At 42.8% G+C, this 23896-nt stretch overlaps 2 protein-coding genes across 2 annotated transcripts in view; one reads left to right on the top strand and one right to left on the bottom strand.

The window, feature by feature from the left end:
- The window catches only part of EIF2AK4 (eukaryotic translation initiation factor 2 alpha kinase 4), a 39489-nt gene extending 29859 nt beyond the window's left edge, over nucleotides 1–9630 (top strand). Inside the window, exons 34-39 of the mRNA XM_054275227.1 lie at nucleotides 1452–1510; nucleotides 2565–2662; nucleotides 4665–4733; nucleotides 5352–5396; nucleotides 6494–6618; nucleotides 7814–9630. Coding sequence (XP_054131202.1) covers nucleotides 1452–1510; nucleotides 2565–2662; nucleotides 4665–4733; nucleotides 5352–5396; nucleotides 6494–6618; nucleotides 7814–7868 — 451 coding nt within the window. The 3' untranslated portion in view covers nucleotides 7869–9630. The remainder of the gene's footprint in view (nucleotides 1–1451; nucleotides 1511–2564; nucleotides 2663–4664; nucleotides 4734–5351; nucleotides 5397–6493; nucleotides 6619–7813) is intronic.
- Nucleotides 9631–9649: 19 nt separating this feature from the next.
- Nucleotides 9650–12629, bottom strand: SRP14 (signal recognition particle 14). The gene is made up of 5 exons (XM_054275226.1): nucleotides 12551–12629; nucleotides 11999–12071; nucleotides 11189–11301; nucleotides 10616–10648; nucleotides 9650–10283 (listed from the first exon to the last, which is right to left on the bottom strand). Exons 1-5 carry the CDS (start codon nucleotides 12572–12574, stop codon nucleotides 10194–10196), a joined length of 333 nt encoding a protein of 110 aa, XP_054131201.1. The 5' UTR covers nucleotides 12575–12629; the 3' UTR covers nucleotides 9650–10193.
- Nucleotides 12630–23896: the final 11267 nt, after the last annotated feature.

Here is a 23896-nt window from a genome sequence, read left to right as displayed (position 1 = left end):
AGTTAAACCTGTATTTTATTTGGTAAAGAAATTGCTGAATTTCTTTTGAGGGGAAAAGAAAGCAAAAGGTTTTGTTATAGAATTGTATTGAGATTAAGAAAGAAACTGATTTCCCTAGCTGCTGCTGCATTCACACCTCCATAGTGCTTCATAAATTAGAAGGTCACACAGTTACCCTAAAGCTGCTAGAACAGCAGTACTGTTTGTCTGGCTGCCTGCAAGTTCCTGCTACTGAGCAGAAGTCCCTTACATTTGTGTACTATGTAATCAAAGAATTAAAGCAGCAAATCCCTTTCATTCTGAGGCAGTATTGGTATGATGAAATGAAGGTGTAACTCTTGCCCTTCTGTATGCTCTGGTGGCACAAGTGAAAGGAACACCTGGCAAAGACTTGAGGTACACAGGAAAACCCCCTCATCCTGGCTTCATTGAAATTACTATTTACTGTCACCAGTGGAAGTTAGTACAGAAATGACAGGAGTAGTTAGTACAGAAATGTACTACTCAAGCACTGCAGCTGTCACTTACACATAGCCCCCTGTAAGTCTGTAATTATACATGCATCCAGATGTATTTGTATGTGTGCATTGACAGCAGGAATAGACATGCATTAGTCACACAAAGTACAATTCAGAATCTTAACAGATTTGCCATCCAATCTTAACAATAACATCCAAGCTTAACAATAAAGGAAATCATTAAGCTTGGAAATGCTGAAATCAAGCAGTAGTTTATACAAGCAGTTGATGTCTCCTGCTATTCACCTCTCATTCTCCTTTTTCTGGCCTCAGCCAATCTTAGTATTTTATTTTGCAACTAACCTGATCCTCAGGTGCTTTGTGACAGATCTGCTAGAAGCTGTGAAAGAAAACCATTCTTTCAAAAAGTTACCTTATTTCTAAATCATGAAAGCAGAATAGAAAAACCCTTGCATGGTACCACTAAACAAAGAAATGCAATAGCTGATTGTAAGAGCCCTGGCAAATTTCTCTTGTAATGAATTTTTGAATGTGGAAAGTAAAGGTATTCAAACTAATTATTGAAGACTTCTTTGAATATGTGTGCTCTTTAAGTATAAATACGACTTTTATACTTCACTATTGTGTCACAGAAACCTGTGAGAAGCAGATTAAATTAATAATTCAGAGAGAATACTCTAACAATATATTTTTGTGTTAGGCTGTAAATCACTCTTGTATGATAGGGAGGACGTCTTTTGTATCCATAGGGAGCATTGCTTCTAGACCTGATTTTAAATGTAATTCTGTATGGTTTCATGACAGCTCCTGAATAAATTGATTCATAAATAATAAATGTGTGCTGGGGACTGTCTGCAGACTTCTTTATCTGTTGGAATTAAGTTTAAGTATCTATGATAATCTGAAACTACTGTCTTATAATAGTATTTCTTTATAATTGTGTATTCCTTACCTGTCTTTGTTTATTTTTAGAGAAACCGCAGATAATCTTTCAATACCAAATCAAAAAGGATCATTTACTAATATTTCAGGTATTTAATATCTAGTTACAGAACATACAAAGTAACTGTTCCTCTTTCTGCTCAAAAACTGGTTTTTAGGAGAATAGTACCAAAGGCAAAGTAAGAAAATATTTTATAGCAGAGCTCTGATTAGAGGCACTGTCTGAAAATCTCAGATATTGTTCCAACTGATTTTAAACAGACTTTTTCTCCAAACTAAGTGCTCAGACCAATGGGCTGAATATTCTCCATACAAGCATTTATTGATGCAGTAATCCAAGAGGCTGGGAAAGCCAAAATTCACCAAATTTCCTAGCTGAGGAGAAATTTAAGTGTCATCTTGAAAAATAACTTGATCTGTGATTGTTAGGGTATTGAGACCAAATTAAAATGCCTTTACATTTCTGGCTGTGGATTTGCATTCCTTATTCTGATAAGTTTGTACCTAAAGAATAATATTAAGTGCTTACTGTGTGGCTAAAGTTTGGCATTTTTGCATCTTGTTTTATTGAGCACTGATACAGTGTGTGGTGGTGGTGGTGATTCTTCAAGAAACACTTCACACAGACACACTTTTGCAAAATAGGGAGGGAAAGAGGCCATGTTTAACTTGGCAGGTTGGTTGTGTGTGTGTGTGTGTGTGTGACTACCAGAAGTGGAAATTTGGATTTCAAATGGTAATTATTGTTATTTGGAGAAGCAGGTGTTTATTGTTCATTTTGTCAGTGATTCTGTTACGGGACTGAGCATTAAACAGTCACCTCATTCTTGTAATGGCTTTTTTTGATATTAGGTGCACTGCGTTCCTTTGTGAAATTACGAAAGTCATTTGGAGCCTTTTCTTAGTTTCAGGGAACAGTGATGTAAAATACCAAGTTTCTTAGTCTTAACAACCAGTCCTTCGAAGTCATAAGTGAGTGAGAATTTATGTGCACATCTCATTATCCTGTCAGATTTTGGAGGTTTTCAGCAGTTTTTTAATCCCTGTACTACAATGATTTTAGCATAGTATTTGTGTATTTTCTGTTTCTTGATACTTGTATAAAGAAATACTGTGAACTAAAATGATGTGTTTGCATTTCAGGTGTGCTTGAATCACATGGAACTCTTGCAGTGCCTAACGTTAGTGTTATAGCCCCTGAAAAATTGTCTGCCAGTGCCAGGCGGCGTCAAGAAATTCAGGTACACACACATCAAAAAAGTATTCAGAAGTGATCCTTAGAAGTTAAGGAATGGTAGAATTCATACTTCATTATCACCTAACTTAAACAAATTCATCCTCTTTGTTTTTCATTCATAAATTAGACTAGGAAGAACACAAGTGGTTGAAGGCAAAGACCACCCTTTCTAAGAGTTTGGATTTTAGGGATTATCTGCTAATCAGTTATCATTGTGCATGCATACTAAAAATCTTACTTTTTTAGGAGCTGCTGGTTCTGCAACTTCCCTTTTGTTTTTCTTCCTCCCTAAATGCTGAAGTGTGTCAAAGGTTGCCATGGTTTAACCCCAGCCAGCAGTCAAGCCCATGCAGCCACTCACTCACTCCACTCCCCCACCAGTGAGATCAGGGAGATAATCAGAAGGGTAAAAGTCAGAAAACTCTGGATTGAGACAAACACAGTTTAATAGGGAAAGCAAAAGCTGTGCACACCAGCAAAGCAAAACAAGGAATGAATTCAGTGCTGCCCATGGGCAGGCAGGTGTTCAGCCATCCCCAGGGAAGCAGGTGCCCATCACCTGGAATGATGAATGGGAAGGCAAACACCATCACTTCTTCCTTCTTTCCCCAACTTTATATACTGAGCATGATGTCACATGGTCTGGAATGTCCCTTTGGTCAGCTGGGGTCACCTGCCCTGGCTGTGTCACCTCCCATGCACCCCCAGCCTCCCCACCAGCGTGGCTGTACAAAAAGCAGAAAAGGCTTTGGCTCTGTTATCAAACAAGGTATATTGTTTTAAAAGAAGTAGTCTGTGCAGCTGTGGGGGAAGATGTTGGAAAATTGTTGTAACTTTAGTACAATAGTGTTTGATCCCTAAATCTGTGGCTAATAGTCTTGTCATCTGTTGCTTCCTTACTTATCTTTATTAGTGATTAACTGCTCAGCAATAACAAAAACACCTGTTATCAATCCTGTGTTCAGCAAAAATCCAAAACATAGCCCCATAACAGCCACAGTGATAAAAGCTAACTCTGCCCCAGACAAAACCAGCACAAAGGTGCAAGGTCATCATACTTTTAATTTGTAGTATGTTTGTAAAAGGTACTTTATGTGTTTTATTTCATTAAGTTGTCTCAAACTAAAGGCCTAAGAAAAAGTTGTGGATTAAAAAAAAAACCACAAAATAACCCCAAACCAAAACAATAACAAAAACCCCTACAACCTGCCTAAAACTTGATATTATGGTAATGTAGAAAACATTAAGTGATGCTAGAAATTTATGTCAGAATTTTCTTGTTTAGCATTGTTAGCCTCAAGATATTTAGAGTACATAGTAAAACAGAACTGTCATTTTATCCCCTTTTCAGTCCAAACTTGGAAGTGCAACAAAAAAAATCTCCCGAGTTAATAGTTCTCGGAACCCAAATAAAGAAATGGATGTTACTCTCTGAGCTAAACACTTACTGTTTTCACGTTTTGAACATGTAAAAGCAACTTTTCCAAGGTAGAAAAGACAACATAATGCAAGCCTGCAACTACATTTGTGAAGTGCTACCTTTGCAGGACCACTAGCTTGCTCTGATAAAAGGTGTTACAAGGCATGACCCTTATTTTGGTTTGGCTTTCAAAAGCCATCCTCCTTCTTTAGCTGGAGGTGATTCACTGCATCCAGTCACAGGTTCTCACGTTCCTTTGAAAGTTATCTAACACCCAGAAACAGAGGGCAGTTTTCACTAGTTATGCAAGCATCCGTGTTGTTCTGTCTGCTTCAGAACCAGTATTGTCAAGTGTGTACCACTGAGTCAAGAGTGTCTCAGCTCCAGTCTCCTTCCTCTCTACTCATCAAGGATTATTGTGCAATTTTTACTGAAAATTATATTAAATATTTGTTTCAATATGGTTTAGTTCTACATCTTGTTAGAAGCAGCCTATTTTGTTCTCACGTATGCAATATGAAATCAGTGTTCCCAACCTGTGTCTCACAAGCTGTATATTTTACTTTTGCCCATCTTTTGTTCCCAGGTACAAACAAGACTTCAGGCATTCATTTCCAGCCTGCAACAAAAAACAAGTGAGATTGAGATTTTAGCAGTAAGTATTTGGCAGAAGCCTCAGCTAATTCTGAATCCTTAATTGCAGTGGATGATGCTGTTTCTATCTGAGCAAACCACTGCTAATTGCCTCACTTTAGTGATAACCAAATGAGTCAAACTTCAGGTTAAGTAAGACCCTTGGTCTGTTTCACTGATACTTGAAAAGTGTCTCAAATTGTGTGTATGGGACAGCTGCATGGAATAAAATATCACAAGCATTTAGTTGTGAGCTCCTAAGCTGTAATTACACCAGCTATTGTGGTAGATGCAATAACTTGTTCCTGCTAGATTTGCACTTCCATTTAAGCAAACGTGGCTCTTGTTTGTATGTGGCTTTTAGATTTCACTGACCATGTCACAAAGGACTTTGAAATGGTGTATGCTTTTCAGGAAACATAGCTGCCTGTTTGCTTGCACCTATGAGCAACTTTCCATAATGGAATCTGTCAAGAATGGTTAAAAAGGTTTTAATCATTTTAAACTAAGTTCCCCATTTTAGCAGCATGAGTGCTTCTCTGGAAATCAAAAGATCTGGCTCCCTTCAGTATAGCTCATCTCTAGTTGGCAAACTGATAAGAGAGAACGGTTAAGTATTGATTTCTTGATATTTTTACAGGTTGATCTGCCAAAAGCAACTGTGATACACTTCTTATCATTAGAGGTAAGCAATTAAGTAATGTTGTTAGAACTCTAACTGAACACAATAGATGATAAATTCTGTTCCCAATGAAGCAAAGTGTAAAATTCACCCATTCTGGATTTTTCTTTCAAGTTTGAATTAGGTTTAAAACTTAAACCTAATTATTGAATTAGGTTTTAAAAAGCATTTTTTTTACCCAGGAAGCTTGACCAAGAAACTTTTTGTGAAATGTCCAAGTTACACAAGACAACTTTAGAAAGTCCTAATCCAAAGCTCTGAGGTTTTTTTTCCCCCAAGAATAGTTATCTAAAATTAAATCTTAACTGCTCTTTTTCAGAAACCAATAAGCATTAATAGCAGTTACAACAGAGGTGTTCCTTGAAGCCCTTAATGAAGGAGAACCCAAAATACAAAAGCAATTGTTTCAAGTACAGTAGCTGAAACATCCCTTAGTAAAGCCAAGACATAAAAGGATTTTTATTATATTGACACCTTTAGCAACTCAGGAGCTGGGCAATGGTGCATGAAAGATGACAACACCAAAGACAAAGCTTTCTTCTTTTCTCCAATGACAGCACTAGCTTAGAGATGCCTCTCCACCCTCTAAAAACCCAAACTCAAGAATGGCACCCTACTGGAAGTGCATTTATTTCTTTCATACCTTTTATCTGCTGCTCTGAAGCAGTGCTGGTCTGGTAACTAAAACCCAGTGAAACATTTCAAAACATTTTCAAAATACTTTGTTGATCCAGTCTGTATGAATCATGGAGGTAGTTTATCACCTTTTACTTAAAAAAAAAATTAAATACATATGCACATGATCAGCTTACATCATTCACTTTCGATCACCATTACATCACAGTTACTGTATTCTCTCCAGCACTGCCAAGCTGACACAGCCCTTTTCATTGCTTGTGCTGAAATGTGTTAAGAAAGTGATCACTAAAATAATTTTTTTAGGAATTAGGTTGCACATGTTGTTGACATTTATCATGTTTGAAAGCTGTTTAATTAGAGCATTGACATTACACAGTATTCAGAAGGCTGCATCCTACTAGAAGTATTTCCTTCACAAGAGTATGAGACTAGCATAGCTCCTTGTCAATTTTTTTCCTTAGCTTGATGGAGATAGACAGGCCTTTGATGCTACTGTGAGACAACTGATGTCACGATGGCCCAAGCAGAGATCTTCATATTTACAAGCAATTTGTGATGAAATTTACTGTCTCAAAATGGAAAAGAGGTAAATTTGTTAAAACTCTTATGGGTACATAAACTAGATTTTTCCATTTTTTTCTATATTCAAACTAGAAGATAAGGTGCTCCTAACTTGTCTTTCACTTTCCCCTCTCTCTGAGGCAAAAAGAAACACTCAGGAAATGTGTATAGTTCCTTCAAAAGTATATGACTGGTCACTAACCCTCACTTACTGATAAAATGTAAATTCTTCATTTTTCTAAGTCTTTTCAAGAAGCTCTAGGATATATTGCCACTTTTATCTCACTTGCTTTGTTAGTAGAAATGAATAGCAGACAATTATGCACAGTCAGATATCCTGCTATATATAGTACATATACTTCAATATATGTAAATGTAGATGTATGTATAATATATACATCTATGCTGCTACATAAAAGCCTTCTTTTCTGATGAGAGAGACTCAGCTTGTCCTTTAAAACTCATGAATACATTTAACTCCTCCTGCTTTGAAATACCATGGCAGTCAGGTACAGGTGGGAGAGTGCCCAGTTTCATGCAAACATAAAGTCTGCTCTCCCAACATGGACAGTAAAGCCCATTTCTGATTTGTAAGCATAAAAACATTTATGTTCACCTCATAGTCTGCCTGTTGGACTCTGGCAGGGCTGATACAGATAGTCTGGACACATCCACTATGTCCAGTTTTAAATCTCAAATTGTTAAATGCTGCACGTACTGGTCTACTTGAGACCTCGGTACTTATGCCTTTGTTCCACTTGAAAGTGCTATTTAACCTTTCAATAAGACTACAGCTGGTTCCCTTTTCTCAAATGCACCAAAATTGCTTCAGGTTTGCTGTTTAGTAAGACAGCTATATTATCAAGTGAAGCATTTCTTTTCTTCATGGGACTTGCAAGGCTGTGAGCAACAGAACCCAAATAATACTCCATGCAATGCTGGGTATGGATGTAGTACACTCCCTCACTATCTTCCTGTCCCATCTGGGGCCTGAGCACTACTTAGCCCTAAGCCTTCAGATCACTGGAGTGAGACTGAACAGGCAAGGTCAGTGGAAAGAGGATGAGGGGAAAATTGCAGTCACAGCCAAACAAACTAAAACTTACTGGTTTTCTGCTTAATCTTTGCTGCCATCTTATTCTGAGGATTTGTCATAGGAATTGCAGCCTTAAAACCTGCAGTTTCAAAATACTAAAATTCTTTTTTCCTTCCCTTTGCAGGGTTTCTGCACTTATCCTGTACAGTTACCGAGATGAATACAAGGTTTTGTTTTAGTACTTAAAGCATCATTTATGGGATGCTTCTACAATTGGACAACACCGTTTTGTCAAATGGAATTTCAAAAAGCTGCAATAATGCAAGACAGGCAACTAGGGCCTATTTCTGTGTCCAGATTGCATTTCATGTATGCTATTGGCCTGGTTCTGGCCAGGACAAGGTTAATATTTGCTGTAGCTAGGAGGCATGGCCAGAACCCAGAGGTTGATGTGTACCACCTCACACCATTCCAGGTGGGCACAGCGTGGCAGAGGGAGCACTTGGGCCGGGTTGTTTCTGTGGACTCGTTCACCCTTCCTGTACTCTGTGCCACTGGTATTGTTGCTGTTACTGTTTTCTTATCTCATTGCTGTTTCCAGTATATTCTTACCTCAGCCTGTGCTCTTTACCTTCTGTGCTTCCCAATTCTCCTCTCCAGCCACCTGCAGGGGGAGGGGGTAGTGGGTGGCACATGCATTCAACCAGAGCACTAAACTAGAGAATGACATTCCTAAACCACAACAAATACAAAACTAAACGCTTTCAAAATGTGGAGTTAGTTGTTTTGTACGCAATTAAGGAGCAAGTCTTGACTAGAGCCACAGATAGGTATTGCCATGTAGTTCTTGCCTCTTATGCTACACAAATCAGCTGTACAGATGTAAAACTACTTTTTGTAAAAACTGTTTCAGAATGCCTTTTATGCAACAATAGTACTGCAACAAGAAACATCCATTCTAGAATTATAAATGAAAATTGTTTTAAACATTTTTGAGGAATTTTTATGTAATAAAAACTGCTGAGCCTTATTGAAATACTCATTACAGGCCTTTTGTGTGTTGATTTTCATTGTGTTTTTTAACCTACTATCTCAATTTATGTATAAACATGGTAGATTTCAGGCTGAGTTGTTACAAGCCTGGCTGCCTTTGCTTGTCCTGTCTGTACTTCTGCATTTAAATCAAGGAGCAGCTTCTGTGATATGAAGACCTGATAAAACAAAACACTTGTTCTAGACCTGCAGAACCTAAACCAAAGACTTTAAAAAGTAACCTGCATGTGCTTGAGGCACAACCAGTTTTGAACTAACTTTCTTTACCTGAGTTGTCAGGTTAAGTCTGAAGTTATAGTAATGATGGAAGTATTATAATTATCTTCTTGAAGCTAAACTGTAGCACAACCCCATCAGGAAGAATGAAGCTGAGAAACTGATTTACAGGAGTCATGGTTAACTATGTACTGTATTTCACATCAAACACTGGAGGAAAGTACAGAAATGTTAAGGATTTCTGGAAGTACACTGGTGTTTTCCTTCCCTCCCCACTTGGTACCTTTTGTTTAAACTTACACCTCTTTCTCTAACACAAATGATTGCCATTTGCAGACTTATTACATTAATAAATACCTACCTACTTTTTCTACCCTTTCTTGTAGCAAAGGTGACAAAGTTAAAATGCATAGGGGTAACTTGCAAGACAAACCACAAAACTGGGAACTGTGAAGGTTCTAACAGCAATGTCCAAAGCAGCAGACAATCCTAAAGACACAGATAACTGTGCCATTCCTAGCAATTCACCAGGACAAGTCACATCAGCCATTGCACGCAATCCATTTCTCATTATCTTTAATAGGAGCAATTACATCTTTACTTTTTACATCTGTTTATATGAAGGAAGGAAAATTCAGATCCCTGAATATACTGAAGGATGATGTTTTTAAAAAAGAAGTTTAGGTGATGACCATTTTTAAGCTATGTCTGAGGGGAGCATGATGCAGAGTCCCACCCTCCCGCCACCCCGAGCCCAGGTGAGAACACCTAGAGCACCATGGAGTGAAAGCTCTGCAGGAACTCGAGCACTGTGCTGGCTGCCTTGGTGATATCTGCACTGCATCATGTAGACATGGCCCTTAAGACAGAAACAGGAAAGCAGCTGTTCCTGATAATATGTTGGCACCTGCTTTCCCTAGAATTACTGAGGCTCATCTATAAAACTGGGCATCTGTCACTGAGGCTCCTGCTCCAGTCTTGTTTTGCTTTTGGAAGGGTGCATTTCTCTTCACCCTGTGCTACCCCCCCAGACAGGTTTTACACTGCAGAGAACACAGCAGCAGTGTAAGTACAAACCAGCTGAGTGTAAAGCTGTTCCACTAGAATGCTGTACATCCTCCTGCCATACAACAAGCCAAAGAAAGCGCCTCTGCTCTCAGTTTAAACAAAAGGACTGATCGTATCCCAGTTTCCTGCTGGAAGGAAAGCCAAAGACAAGTGGTAACTCAAAAAGAAATGGACTTTGCTTTGAGCAAGGGTCAAGTCTATAAGAGCGATGGCAGCACACTGTCCCATCACTGTGTTGCTTTGCTCTTCTTGGCCTTGCTTTTCTTGTCTTTCTTCTTCAAGCCATCCATGTTAGCTCTTAGCAAATTTGAATATGCCTGAAAAAACAATTAGAACCATTTAAAAGAATCCCAAATACTTAAATGACAATATGCAAGATAACATTTTATGTATTACAAATGGCCAATTATCTGTCTTTTCCCAGAGAATCATGCTCTTACACCCTGCACTAGGAAAATACTGTTGTTTAAACCAATATAAAAGGTTAGATAAAATAAAACAAAACAGGATTTTTTAAAAACAGATTAAGATAAATGGGTAGTCTCAGTTAAGTTTCTGTGGCAGTTCAGCAAGAAATCAACCTGTTCACAGCTGCCCACTGCTTCCAACTACTTACAGAAAAGGAAGATGAAAGGCATACAAAACTTACCATCTGGAATTTATTTACTTCCTTTGAGCTCACCTACAAAAGTAATACTGGATGTTAACCACAAAAACTCTGGCTGCTATTACAGACCAAGTATCAGTACATGTTTACCCACCAGTTACCATCTGGTCTTTTTAGGAGCAGTTGGATCAACTTATAACATTCAGTGGTCAATGTGCTGTACTGGTATGTCATAGGACTCCACTGATTTAGAAAACTGAAAACACTCCATGATTAATAAAACCCTCTACAGGCCATTCATCCCTAAGTCACATGCTTTCACATGGGAAAAATGTGAAAAAGCATTCAAAGAAAGGTTTGATTCACTTGTGGGGCCATAAAAATGCTGCAGCTCACGTTCTCAGCTATTTCTCTTAAGTAACGTTTCTCTTTGTGTCGTATCACAGAACAGACCTAAAGTCAGCTAAAGCCTTTCCCAATCCCCCATTCAAAGTAAACACACATCAGGTTTTCAACTACCAGTTAACATTTTCTCAAGTTTCACTTAAAATATGGAGCATTAAATCAAAGACACACAGAGCCACTAGCTTTTCTAACTTAAAAGTTATCACTTACCACTGTGCTGATTTTCTTCTTTCCATCAGTTGCTCTCAGGAGACATTTATTGTCTGCTGGTTCAAAAGTTTCTACGTGGCCTTTGCGTGGAACTGGTTTTGTTCGACCATCATCTGCATTGAAAAAGAATTTTTATTCTCATTTCATTAAAATCAACAGATGCCTCTCTGATATGAGGTGTTGAAAACTGCTCATGAGCAGATCTGTAGAACACCTTGGAAATTTCAGGCCAACTGAACTAATACTGCTACCAAATTGCTCTTACTCTAGAACCCTAGAAAGATCTGTTCTGTAAATTACATCTACCAGAAAAAATGAAGTAAATCCTCCCCTGAACGTGCTATGTGCCCTGTCTGCTCGAGCAGCAGCATGCTTTAAATGCATGTCACCCTGCTGGCTCCTGACACGGCCTCTCCAGTAGTGCCAGCCAGCAGGAACCAGAGGAACAGGAACACACAAAAACAATATCAGAATTCTCCTTTTACAGGAAACAAACGATTTTAACTTACTGTTTAACAATCAGAAAGTCCTAGTTTGAATGCCCTGCAGTTTGGAATACAGTCTCACTCAAAGGTTATTAGTACTGATGCTACTAGTACTATTAGTCGTACAGCTAACAGTTGTAGGACTAATAGTAATCGCGCTAATCAGTGCTCCTGCTGACGGGTTTGTTCCTATGTTCTTCCTATGACTGCTCTTGTCTTCAGATACCCTGGATTACAGCTCTTATCGCTTAAAATACCTGGTGACAGCAGTCAGATTTATATTAACACCTCTTTAGCCCAACCCAGTAACAGACTCAACACTTACATTTCTTCAGCGTTATGAAAACGCTCCCGGAAGTCCTGCACTTTTGGAAGAGCCGGGTAAGCTCCGTCAGGAACTGCAAGAGAAAGAGTCGCGCCCGTGGCTGGGAGCCCCCACACGAGCTCCGAGCTCCTGTCCCCGGCCGGGCCCGGGCTCTCTGTCACCCGCGGGAGGCAGCACCGAGGGAAGGCGAACTCTGGCTTTCCCCACGCTGGAGCTGCAGGACACGAAGTCCCAGCCGGGGGCGGCGCGGCCCGCGGTTCTGACTCCGAACACGAGCTCTGAGCCCCCGGACCTCCCGCGGCCCCGGCGCTTCTGCCCCGCCGAGACAGAGTGCCCGGGAACGGCGACGCCCGCTCCGCTCCGCTCCGCTCCCCTCCCCCGCAGCGGCTCCCACGCCGCCGGGGCCGGTGCGGGCCCGGCATCTCCGCGCGGCTTCGCGGGCCCCCCTCTCTCCCTCCCTTGCTTGCTCGCTCTCTCGCGCTCTCCCTCCCTCCCTCGCTCCGCGGCGGCGCAGGGGCTCTCTGCCATTGCCGGCCGGCCGCGGCCCCTCACCTGCTCACTCTCCAGCAGCACCATCCTGCTCCGCTCCGGAAGAGCCGCCTGCGCACGCGCACCGCGGGGCAGCGCCACGTCAGCGGCGCGGGCAGGGCGGGACCAGGGCAGCCCCGCCCCCTGCCCGGCCCGGCCCGGCCCATCGCTATTCCCGAGGCCCCGCCCCCTGCACGGCCCGGCCCATCGCTATTCCTGCGGCCCCGCCCCTGCCCGGCCGAGCCCGTTGCTATTCCTGCGGCCCCGCCCTCTGCCCGGCCCGGCCCATCGCTATTCCTGCTGCCCCGCCCCTGCCCGGCCGGGCCCAGCGCGGTTCCTCCGCCCGCTGCCGGGGCCTGGAGACCGCGTTGCGGAGCCCACGAGCCGCGGTGTCCGTGCCCGGGTCCCGGGAGTCGCTCGCACGCTTCACCTGGCACCGGCCCGTCACCCCCCGTGAGGCGGGACTGGTGCAAAGGGCCCCGCTGAGCTCGGCTGGCGGTGAAGGGCGGGATTTGAGACTAAACGAACCAGACCCCGGGGTTTGTGCAAAACCAGCAGAGGGGAAACCTTCCGCTGGCAGGGCCGAGAGAGCGCTTCACAGCCCGGATACCTGGGGCTCCTGCGGGCTGGAGTCTGTAAAGGGGAGTTTCCTGTCAGGCCCGTGGCAGTCGGTGCAGGAGCACACAGGAGTAGCGCGTGATCTAGTGGCTTTTCGTGTTTATTACTAGGAAAATAGATCTGCTTTTCCTTCATGGACCTAACAAAAGTGGAAGATAATGCCTTACAGATTAAAAGGAAAAACTGCTTTCAGGCTGATAGGTGCTTGAATCCCTGGGGGAATTCCTACTGTTCATATATGGGCTCTGGTCTCCGTTCTAGACAGAACCTAGTTGGATTATTATTCTCATGCTGGGGGTGTTGTTTCGTAATTTAAACCACACGTGATAACGAGGAAGCCTAGTCACTCCAAAAGTCCTTTCTAAAGGCCGCTACTCGCGGTCCTGTGCAGGTTCAGCGGGAGGCAGTAGAGGGTGCTGTGATTGCACACACAGAAATGGAGCTGCCTAAAGAACAAGGAAACAAATGCCCAACAAGCAGGTCATTGCAACACGGCCATGGTTTATGAAAATTACCAGGTTATTAAGGTAACTCCACTATGTCAGAGTCAAGGGGAGTGTAGAGACCCAGCACTACTTTTCCCACATCGTGGATGGTATCATCCTCCTGATGCTTTCACATTTGTATTATTTGCAGCTAAGCAGGAAAGACTTCGGTAAAATAAATTCCATTGTTTCTCATGGCATTAAAAAATCACATGAAAAAGGAGGAATATGTGTTATTGAAGCCTCCTGAAAACAAGCATTCTTAGGGGACCCCATGAGTGCTGTGGTTGGAAGTACTGAAGGCCAAAGCCCTGTAGAAGTGTAGTGGTGATGGTCCCTGCCCCTGCCAGCCTGCAGTCAGTGGGCACAGCAAGCAAAGATGGGTGGATGCATGGAGTCACTGCTGACACGCACTTCCTCCAACCCTGCGTGGTCACTGGAGAAGTCATAACACACTCCTGACTACAAGAGTTTGTTTTGTCAGAAATCAGAGCAGGGTTGTGTTTTCAAGAGAGACCAGAACATGGTCAATGTAAAAGTGTTGCAGGTTTTTATAGGCAACTTGTGAAAGAAGAGCAGAAATGGAAAAACTAGAACAATTGCAACACACTCCCCCTTGGAAACTACCATGGTCACAGGCACTGGAAGGCAGAAGTACATTTCCACTAATGCTTGCCAGAAGAGAAGATGGGTGGTCTCGTAGCCGAATCACAGGGACTACCACTGCCACCTGAATTCTGATTGTTGACTTCACTAGAGAAGTCTTGTGTTGCCACTAACTGCTCTGTGCCACAGCTCTTCATTATAAAGCTGGAGAAACATATCCAGTTATTCTCTTTAACCTTTGACACAACCAAAACCGTCAGTGTCTGTGGGAAGGACAGCACAGAGGATTTTCCCCTGCATCCCCCCGCTGTGTGAGGCACTGCCCCTGTTGCTGAGGTGCACCTCCACCCCGGGACACTGCGGCCGTCGTGGTGCCCATCTCGGTGTAGCTGAGGCGTCAGTAGCAGTGCAGCTGCCCCATCAGGGACTGTACAGAGGTACAGGGCATCCACCTCTCCAGGCACATTCCTTGCAGGAGTTCCACACTGAAGCTCTGGTTCTGCTGTATGCTGGAAGAAGGGACAAAGAGGAAACTGCTGTGAAGAACTCCAGAGAGTTACATGAAGTTTATGTTTTCCAAATCTGTTGTTTTATCAGCAATTTTTTGGAAAATATATTTGTCTCACTGCTAATAAAAGAAGTGGCTCCACTGAACTGCTGAATTTCTTTCCACAAGAAAGAAGATTTTTTTTTTTTTTTTGCATGTGTGCATGTGTGCTTGCTTATCTTCCCGATCTTGAAGCTGTTTTTCAAGCCAGAATGTCACAATTTAATTGGGGGAGAAGCCTTAATCACAACTTGCAAACAAGGTGAAAATGGAACATTTTTAACGATTGCTTTCCAAAAAATAGATGGAACAGGGGAATGCTGACATTGCTTTACTTTTGCCAAAGGCTGCCAACACTCTGAGGGAATAAGCTATTCAGCTGGCGAAAAAGTGCTGAACAAACACTGAAGGAGCTAAAGGGATACTCCCAATCATGATATACTCACTTTTCACTCTATCTCCTTCCCCAGTCTGATGTCTTTCCCCTCACAAAAAAAAAAAAAAAAAAAAAGAAAAGAAAAAGAAAAAAGGGAAAAACAGAAAAAAAAAAACAGAAAAAAAAAATAAGAAAAGGCAGGTTGGATTAAAACAGTAGCAAGAGGAATTGGTGGATCCTGAGAGTTGGCAGGGGTATTAGTATTTTGTAACCTGATCTGTCATGTGACCAGGGCCAGGCAATAAAAATAAGTCTCCTACCAGCCCTCCTGTTTGCTCAACTTTATTATGTGGTGTCAGTGGAGAACTACTTTTTTTTTTTACTTTTTTTTTTTTTTTGGCAAAAATTTAGCAAATGAAGCCACCTGAATCATTAAATCCTGAAGGAAATCTGGCAGAGAACTGGAGGAGGTTGTTGCTGCACTTCCAAGTTTTCCTGGAAGCAAGCATGTACTGAAGAGAAAAGGAGAAGGTGAAATCTCTCCTAAATGGGTGGGAGGGGCAGGAAGCAGAAAAACAAAACTATTAGAAGTAAATTAAATTCTTGATCAACGTTAGTAGAGGTTGGCAAAGATCTGTTTGAATTAGCCAGCAAAGATTACTACTTGTTATGGACTAGCACACACACATATTCAGCTGCTGCACACCACAGTGAGCAGAAATGTAATAACATACTGTAAATTACAGTTTGCTCACCACAGTGCTCAAGATGAGTTAATAACAGATAATGGCCCACAATTCACAAGTGGATCATTCTGGTAATTCTCTTTGATCTGTAAGTTCAAGAATACTATGTCAAAGTATAGCTATGTACAGGGAAAAGAGTCAGTGTTAGAGCAAGAGCCCAGTAACAGCCTCCCCCCCTTTACAAGTCTGTGATTAGCACTGTGAAAACAGAGATGCTCACCTCACTGCCTTACTGGCCTCACCAGATCTGAGATTAATAGGCAAAGGAAAAGCCTTCTAGAGCCAACGTTTAACAGAGGCTGCTTGGGCAGAAAGACTGTTAACCCTGGAATAGCTACCATAACATCCCTGAGCCCTGTGCCAGGGGAGTAGAGCAGAAAAATTTTAACAAGAGGAAGGAACACTTATTCTTTTATTCTGGTGTTAGGTGGATTTCCAACAAAGCAATCAGTTGGTTACATTTGTACACGTGAATGTCAGTCCTGAGATTGGGTCCTAACCTACTTCATAAGTGGCCCTTGTGAAAAGAAATAAAGGACATGCAAGGGGACAGTGATCAGAGACCTGTTGATCAAGAAATGTGTGGATCAGAGGCACAAAGCAGTGTTATTTGCTTCATCAGCTGGTAACCCTGAGAAAGAAAAAGATTCTGAATACCTTATAGATTCCAACAGAGAACTAAACAAGGCATTTTGGAAAGATCTTTTTGAGACCACCAGAAAGCTGCTGTGTGAGAAGCTTCTCCTGGTGAAAAAGCCAGCTTCTAAAGAGAAGATCTCCTCAAGGATCAGGTTCCTTTTGTGTTAGGAGCCGATTCATTTACCCTAAGCTCTTCCCTAAGCATTTTTGTTCATTTTAGTGAATCCCTCCTATTCTATTTATTATCATGTCATATTTACACAAAATGAGTTTGAAGATGGGTTAAGTGTAACCTTGAGTTCAACAGACACTGACTTTCATTGTGTAATAGCAATGTTAACAGGGATTTATATTTTGTGAGGGAGACCAGGAAATAGATATGGACACATTTCTTAAAACTCTAATGCACCACATTACTATTGTAGTGCAAATCAAAGCCTATCTGAGTGAGACACAAAAAGATTTTTTGTTGGAAGAGACCTACATGGTTTTGAAGTACCATCCAAATTTTAGAAAGCTTCCCTTTCAAGGAAGATAAGGGGTGTATATTTACCATATTATTAAGTATCTCACACACGCTTGAAGTGGTCTTGTGACAAGCCCCCATCTCACAAAAAATGGGGGGGAAAGAAAAGCACAGATGCAGAGCTGTTCATGTGTACAAGTGATGGTGTCATCTCTACTCTCTAGGACCCTGCAATGGCATGTATGTACTGAGCCCATGAGTAATGCTGTAGTGCTTGACATACTTCTGGGAACAAGGAAACTAAAGAGCCAATTCATTTAACTCCCAAAGTGTGAGGAAGGGCCAAGGGACAAGAAGCAACATGTCATCATGTGTGTTTAGTTTGAAGGACAGAACAACAAAAGACAATCTCACATACCTCCAAATCCAATGCAAAATACTGGAGGAAAATGGTCAGATAAAAAAGGAGAGAGATGCAACTTGAACATCCACTCTGTGTTTTGATTGGTCCTGGTAACTTTCAGCTGTGAGTAGAGCAGAGCAGAGTGCAAGAACAGCCTGTTCTGAAGGAGTGCACCTGCGAGGTGACACAGCTGAGCTGTCCTGCCTGTCCCCTCCCGCTCTCAGTCCCGGCCTGTGGCTGCTGCCACCACTGCTGGGAAGTGGCACTGCCCTGCACACACAGACATCAGCCAGAGACTGTGGCCGTGAGTGTGGCACCGTGGGTTTGTGACATAAGCTCAGCATGGTTTCTGTGGGTCTGTGTAAGTCATCTGTGAACTCCACAATGCAGGATTAAGCCTGAACAACATGAAGCACCTTCTCGGTGCTCTAGAAATGGTATTTCAAACTTCAACCAAACCTCACACCTCCTCTCTCCAGTGGCAAGAGTATATCTAGTCATCACTTCATTTAGTATGGCAGCTTTTTAAGTAGACACAAAATGACTGGTTAAGAGCAAAGCATCAGGGAGGTAATTAAGTTGGAGCTCAAGAGTAATGAGGTGACAGAGATTAGGATGAGCATCATTTCTTTCACATCAATGTGTCCCACTTTCAGAAAGACAGAAATGTACTTGTGAAAAATTTCCACCACACATTCCCAGTGAAGTTACAGGAATTTTCTTTATGAGTTTTTAAAAGACCAAATGAAGAATATCACAACATAGAAAAAACCAAAACCAAAAACTAAACCAAAACAAATCAATGGGAATTTTAGATCAGCTGAATGTCACCAGGGAGGACAACCTTTTTCTTGGTGTCAGAGATCACTTGGGGATGTGTAATTAGAAAGGGAGCCACAATGTCATTGCTATCCTCCATTTGCAGTCTCATCAGTAGGACAGAAACCCCAGCAGCATGTATTCTCTTGATACCATGGGGTGTTGCTGTCTCAGGAAGAAAAGGGTCACCTACCGCCTCACCAGCACTATTTCCTGCCTCTGTTGAGGATGCCCAGCAAAGCGAGACCTGGCTGGACTTCTGAGGCTTAAGGATCACAACAAAAGCTGCAGTGCCTGTAAAACAATAGTTTCTTCATAACTCAAGCAATGATGTCTGATACAAGCTCTGCACATCACAAAAAAAAGACAGTCAAGTTAGTTACCAGATCAGTGAGGTGACAGAAACTGGCTTAGACATCATTGCTCTCACCTCCATAAGCCCCAGTTTTGGAAAAACAGAGAGGTTTATTTTAACTGTTTTAACCGGATATTTTCAGTATGATTCCCTTCTTGTAAGAGTTGCCAAGCATACCTACTTATTCAAGATTTAGTGGTACATTTTGCTCTTCCTTAAACATTCTTCCAAATGTCCTGACACTTTCTAGGAACAGGGTGGTGTGGAGAGGCCACTCTGCACCGCCAGCAGCTGCCCTGGGTTGGCTGGGTCAGCGGCTGGAGGAAGCAGCTTCCTGTTTTGCTGGTGCTCAATGCCACTTAACAATAGGGGGAAAGAAAAACTGCGGGATCTAGGCATTGCAAAGCTGTTTTCTCCGTGAGCTGTCCGCCTGCCTTCCCCCTCTGCTCCGGCCGCCCCCGCCTCACACACCCACCCCCCGGTGGATGGCAGCACAGGAGAGCAGGCAGAGACGCTCGGGACTGAGGGGACTAGGGCTTGAAGGTATCTCTGCCATATAAACAGCCTGGACTCCACGAGAGTGAGTCTGAAGCAGCAGGCTGGATATTACTAGCTTGTGTCTTTTCTTCTGCCTCCTGTGAGAGAGAAAATGAGAATCATGTGCAGAGCTTCTGGAGCTTCAGTGTCAGCAAGCATCACTCGTGCCTGCTTACAACACCCAAAACATCTCGTCCATCACAGTAGATGGTTTTCAACACCATCCTGAGATAACCATTTCCAGCAGTGGTCAGTTCATTAGGGCAGGAACAGCACTGGCCGTGATTTCTCATTCTATCTTTCTGAAACGTCCTTCTTCTCTAGTGGTTTGCTCAGTGCCGAATCTTTAATCCACTCTTATCAGCTCATGGAGTGTTTTTACTCTCCTACTTGCCTCCTACTGCCTACACACTCAGGCAACATCCCTTGCTACCCTGACAAGTTCTGGTGATGTCTCTCCATATCCAAATCTGACCTCACTTACTGGCTTTGTTTATCAAAAGCTTCTCTGAGATTAAGGGTTGCAGGGGGTACCTCTGTAAAGCAGAAGAATCTAAGCATGGTAACAGTGAGTGGAGGCTCTCAGAAACAGGAAGTGCAGGTGCCCAAACCCTAATCTGGGTTTGTTGCTCTCCCGGTCCCTTTATTTCTGCCTCCCCCTCTGTTTCTGAATACGTGTTGTCTTCAAAGGCACACAGGGCAGCAGACAGGAGCCCCAGGCGGACTGGAAGTCACAGGCTCTTTGTTAGTGCTCAGGCTATAGAAATCACAGGTGAGTCACCCCTGCTTGCAGGAGCAGGTAACCTAGACATTGCCAATCAAGCTCACAGAGCCTTAAATGCAGTCCTTACAAGGAAAGTATCAGAAGCAATGCAGATATTACAAACGCAGTCCTTTGTTATTGCCTGTAGCCTTAAAAAATTCTGCAACAACTGACCCCTACGACTTTCAAAGTTCAGGAGTGGCATTGCTTGGACATACAGTGTGCAAGTATTGTGCTAAATTTACAGAATACTGTGGCAGAAACCTCCTTATCGAAGAATTTATTTTGTTAAAATTTTTGTTTGCCTGTTTGTTTTTGTAGTGAAACCTCAACCCCACCTGTTGGCTTTTGTGTGGGATTTTTTTTTTCAGAGAAGTTATTATTGGGTTATAAAGCCAGTAAAAAAGCAGTTAAATCTTCAGGACTTAAACTGCCAAGCACAGAGAGAAGTTTTACAGAGAACTCAGCCAGTGAGACACAGTAAATGTAGGGCATCTATCATGCTTAAACCTTATAATGACCCAACATTGTTTTATCATCATTTGAACACAGCAGGAGAGCTGAAACCCCACTGAACTCCATTGGAGGATGAGTATTCTAGGTCTTTATGATGAACAGTACAAAAGAGATATGTTTGACAAAAAAAAAAAGCCCCCACAAATCCTAGGATGAAAGTGACTTTGTCTATGCTAAAGGTTTACCTAACATTATTTTGCAATCAATGTATGGTGTTCTCTCACCCTGGTCTTTCCTTTCGTTGTTTTCCCAGACTGGACTGAAGAGTATCATTAACGCAATTTCTCAGAAGGCATCTGTCATCTGTCACATGTGTTTATATATCCATGCCTACTGTGTGCAGTCTGGGAAAATCCCCTAGTGTTCTTGAGGGAGAATAAAGACCACAGGGATGAGCAGTGGCATGACACCAGCTACCCACAGAGCAGCAGTGTCTTCAATGTTGTGTTGCACCCAGTACTCTTAGGACAAGTTAATTATCAGGTTAAAGAAAGATAATTAACATAGGAAACTACATCATTATTCAGCAAGACATCTAATGCTATCTCCGGTGCCTGTTACTCTTGCTCGACCAGTTCAGCTCTTAACAGTGTATTAGTCATCTGACCACACTGAACATCAATCTTTCACTCCTCATTACACACTCAAATACAAGCTACAGTATAGACATGCTCCATCCTGTAATTACAATATATAGCTGTGCTATAAAGTCTATTATGTCTAGAGGTTAGACTCAGAAACAAATTAATTAATTGCACTTTCTCCACTTCTAGGCTAAGATAAGATTTTGTTGCTTCTTTTCAGTAAAAGACTGCTTTTCCTGTAATTAATGTGGTTTGCTGTAATAAGCAGCATGTCAGCAAGAAACTCCTCATACAGGGGCAAGCAACAGGCATTTCATCATCACAGGGCACCTGATTATCAGTATTATAAAGTTATCTTTTGGCAGAGAAGCCTTGGCAGCAAGTAGCCTCTGTGGTGTGAGATTAGCAGTTCTGCAGCAGGCCAGAGCCCCAGTGACAGCTCAGCCTGGGGTGCATGCTGTGGCAGTGCTGCAGGGGGGATGCACCCCTCTGCACAAGCCGAGTGCTTTCCCATTCCGCTCGGTGACAAGGGAATGCCTTCGTGCCTTCCGGAGGCGTACAAATTGAAATGCTGGATTTTAATCGGATTACACGAGGTGTCGGATGGAAAATGTCAGGGTGGCCTTTGGACTGTTTGAACACAAGAGTATGGAGAAAGCTAATATTTGGGGGGCTCTGTCAATAAGGTTTTCCTTGCTTTTTTTGCTCTGTGGAGAACAGGACTCCAAACTGATTCCCCAAATTCTACTGCTTGTGGATCAGTAGTGTGATCCTCCTAGGGACCAGGACTGCAGTGTGGCAGGAGAATGCACAGGTCTTGCACTCATGGGTGCTGTGGTTAGTGTGGGCTCAGAGAGGCACCAGAGAGACAACCCATCCTGGCTGACGAAGACACTCATTCTTCCAAGAATGATTTTACCTTTTCTTTTTCTCCTTTCACACACACAAAAAAATTTCCCCTCTGGTTTGCCTCTGTCTCAGCTCTTTCCTTCCTATCAGTTACTTCTCTGTCACCATTCTTCACCATTCTCTGTCTTGCCATTCTTCTCTATCACAGTCATGTGCTGGCTGTCACCCAGGATGGCTTTCACTAAGGAGGGCAGTGACCTCACTAACATCGTGCCCCTGCCTCTGGTGGCACTAATGTCAGAGCTGGAGTAGGCATGGTGCAGTCGAGCTTGGAAGGTGAATCTTTTTGCTACTCAAGACAGGGCAGTTCTCACATCCCAGCACAGCCGTGTCCAAAGGGAGAGTGTTGTGCTGCTTGTGGTGTGGTGTTCTGGTACAGCAGCTCAGGCTGCTGTAGGCACATCTGTACAAAACAGTGGCTCCCTACCCCATGCACCCACAGCTTAAGTGACTTTTATAAGCTTAGCATGCTCAGAATCTCTAGTGAAAACTGCAGTGCATTTGAAGAGCAAGTTGGGAAAGTCCTGCTCTCTGCAGAATGAAAGCCTCTGGCTGAGGAAGAAGACAGGTATCACTTTCTCTCCTTTTCTCCACTGTTTTGCTCCTGGTCCTAAGCTACAAAACAAACCCAGGATTTCAGGGAACATTCAATCTGCAGCTTGTTCTCAGCTGATCCTGTTGCAGGGAGCAAGTTCCTGGCTGATTCAGGAGCAGTAAAAATAAACAGTCTGGGGAAGGCAGGGAGGAGGGAGGGAGACCGGTGGTTGCAGAGGAAAAAGTAGGAGCTACAGCAGCTGGTGTTTTCTTTGCTGGTTCTTTTCAGAGGATTTAGGCAGGTTGGAGATGTAAGTGATTAATGGAGAATGATAACACCTCACCCCCCTCCTCTTTCTCCTGGAAGGAACATGAGTCTTTATGCATATCACTGGTCTCTCAGCTTTAACCTTTCCAAGATTTACACACTCCATCCACTCCAGTGCAGGGCTGTGGAGCTGACAGCACATCTGGGTGTATTAACTGTACACTCTGCGGTTTTTGTAGATGCTTAGGGTTTGTTCTCAGTGTTTGCTGCACTCAAAGCCCTGAGACTTCTCCCACGGAACTGACCAGACTGAAGACGAGCTGCCACACAAACTTGAGACTGTTTTTGTTTTTTTCCTAGCCTCTTCTGTGCATAGATTAAAGGCTCCAGCTATGTATTGCAGAACACCAGTAACATGTGCCTCCTCAGTGGTATATGAAATAACGACCAGAGGAACAAGCTTATATGAAAAATTGCCATAAATTTAACAAGGAAGAAGTAGAGAGAGCAAGCTTAGGATGGAGCTTCACAAATTATTAATATATTATGATGCATAAGGTTCCACCAAGTCCTGGCATGGACTGCAGATGCATGTGCATTAAGAACAGCATGCATGTTTACTCATAGGGCAATTTAATCTTTAATGATCAGGACAGGACACTGTGAGGTATTAGTGAGAATGGGAAGCTGTCATATCTTGGTTCCTGGTTGAAATTCAGACCAGGAATGGTTGAAATTCAGACCAGCCAGCCAGGCTGTGTCTGGCTGAAGGAGAAACACTCAACTATTGGTTGGTAGCTTCTTTGGAAAATGAGCTGCTTTGCAACTCCAAATGGAGTTTTCTGTCACAAAATCGCCACTGCCAAAAGTGGGGATGGTGGTAAGATTTGTAGGCAATCTTTCTAGCAATGCAAAAGGACAGGGAGAACAACCAACTGTTCTGTGTGCAGTGTAGGGGAGGGTGCTGGGTGGCAATCACACAGCCATCAGCTGATGTTACGTGCCCTGAGCTCAGAGAGTCTCTTGCATCTCCCACGAGCACACTCACCTCCACGTACCCTGCTTGTGGGGCAGGCTGGGGCGGGAGGACAAGGGGCCTGGTAAAGGCTGAGCTAGTCACAAACACACAAACTGAACTTGCTTCAGTTTTAATATCTGAGACTGGCTTTTGCCAAGACAAGTGCTGGCACATCCTGCAG

The sequence above is a fragment of the Melozone crissalis genome, unplaced genomic scaffold (genome assembly GCF_028551555.1).
Source record: "Melozone crissalis strain CALT ecotype California unplaced genomic scaffold, PUWL_Pcris_2 ptg000018l_1, whole genome shotgun sequence".
NCBI classification, from domain to species: Eukaryota; Metazoa; Chordata; class Aves; order Passeriformes; family Passerellidae; genus Melozone; species Melozone crissalis.
This window is presented reverse-complemented; position numbering and strand designations above follow the sequence as displayed.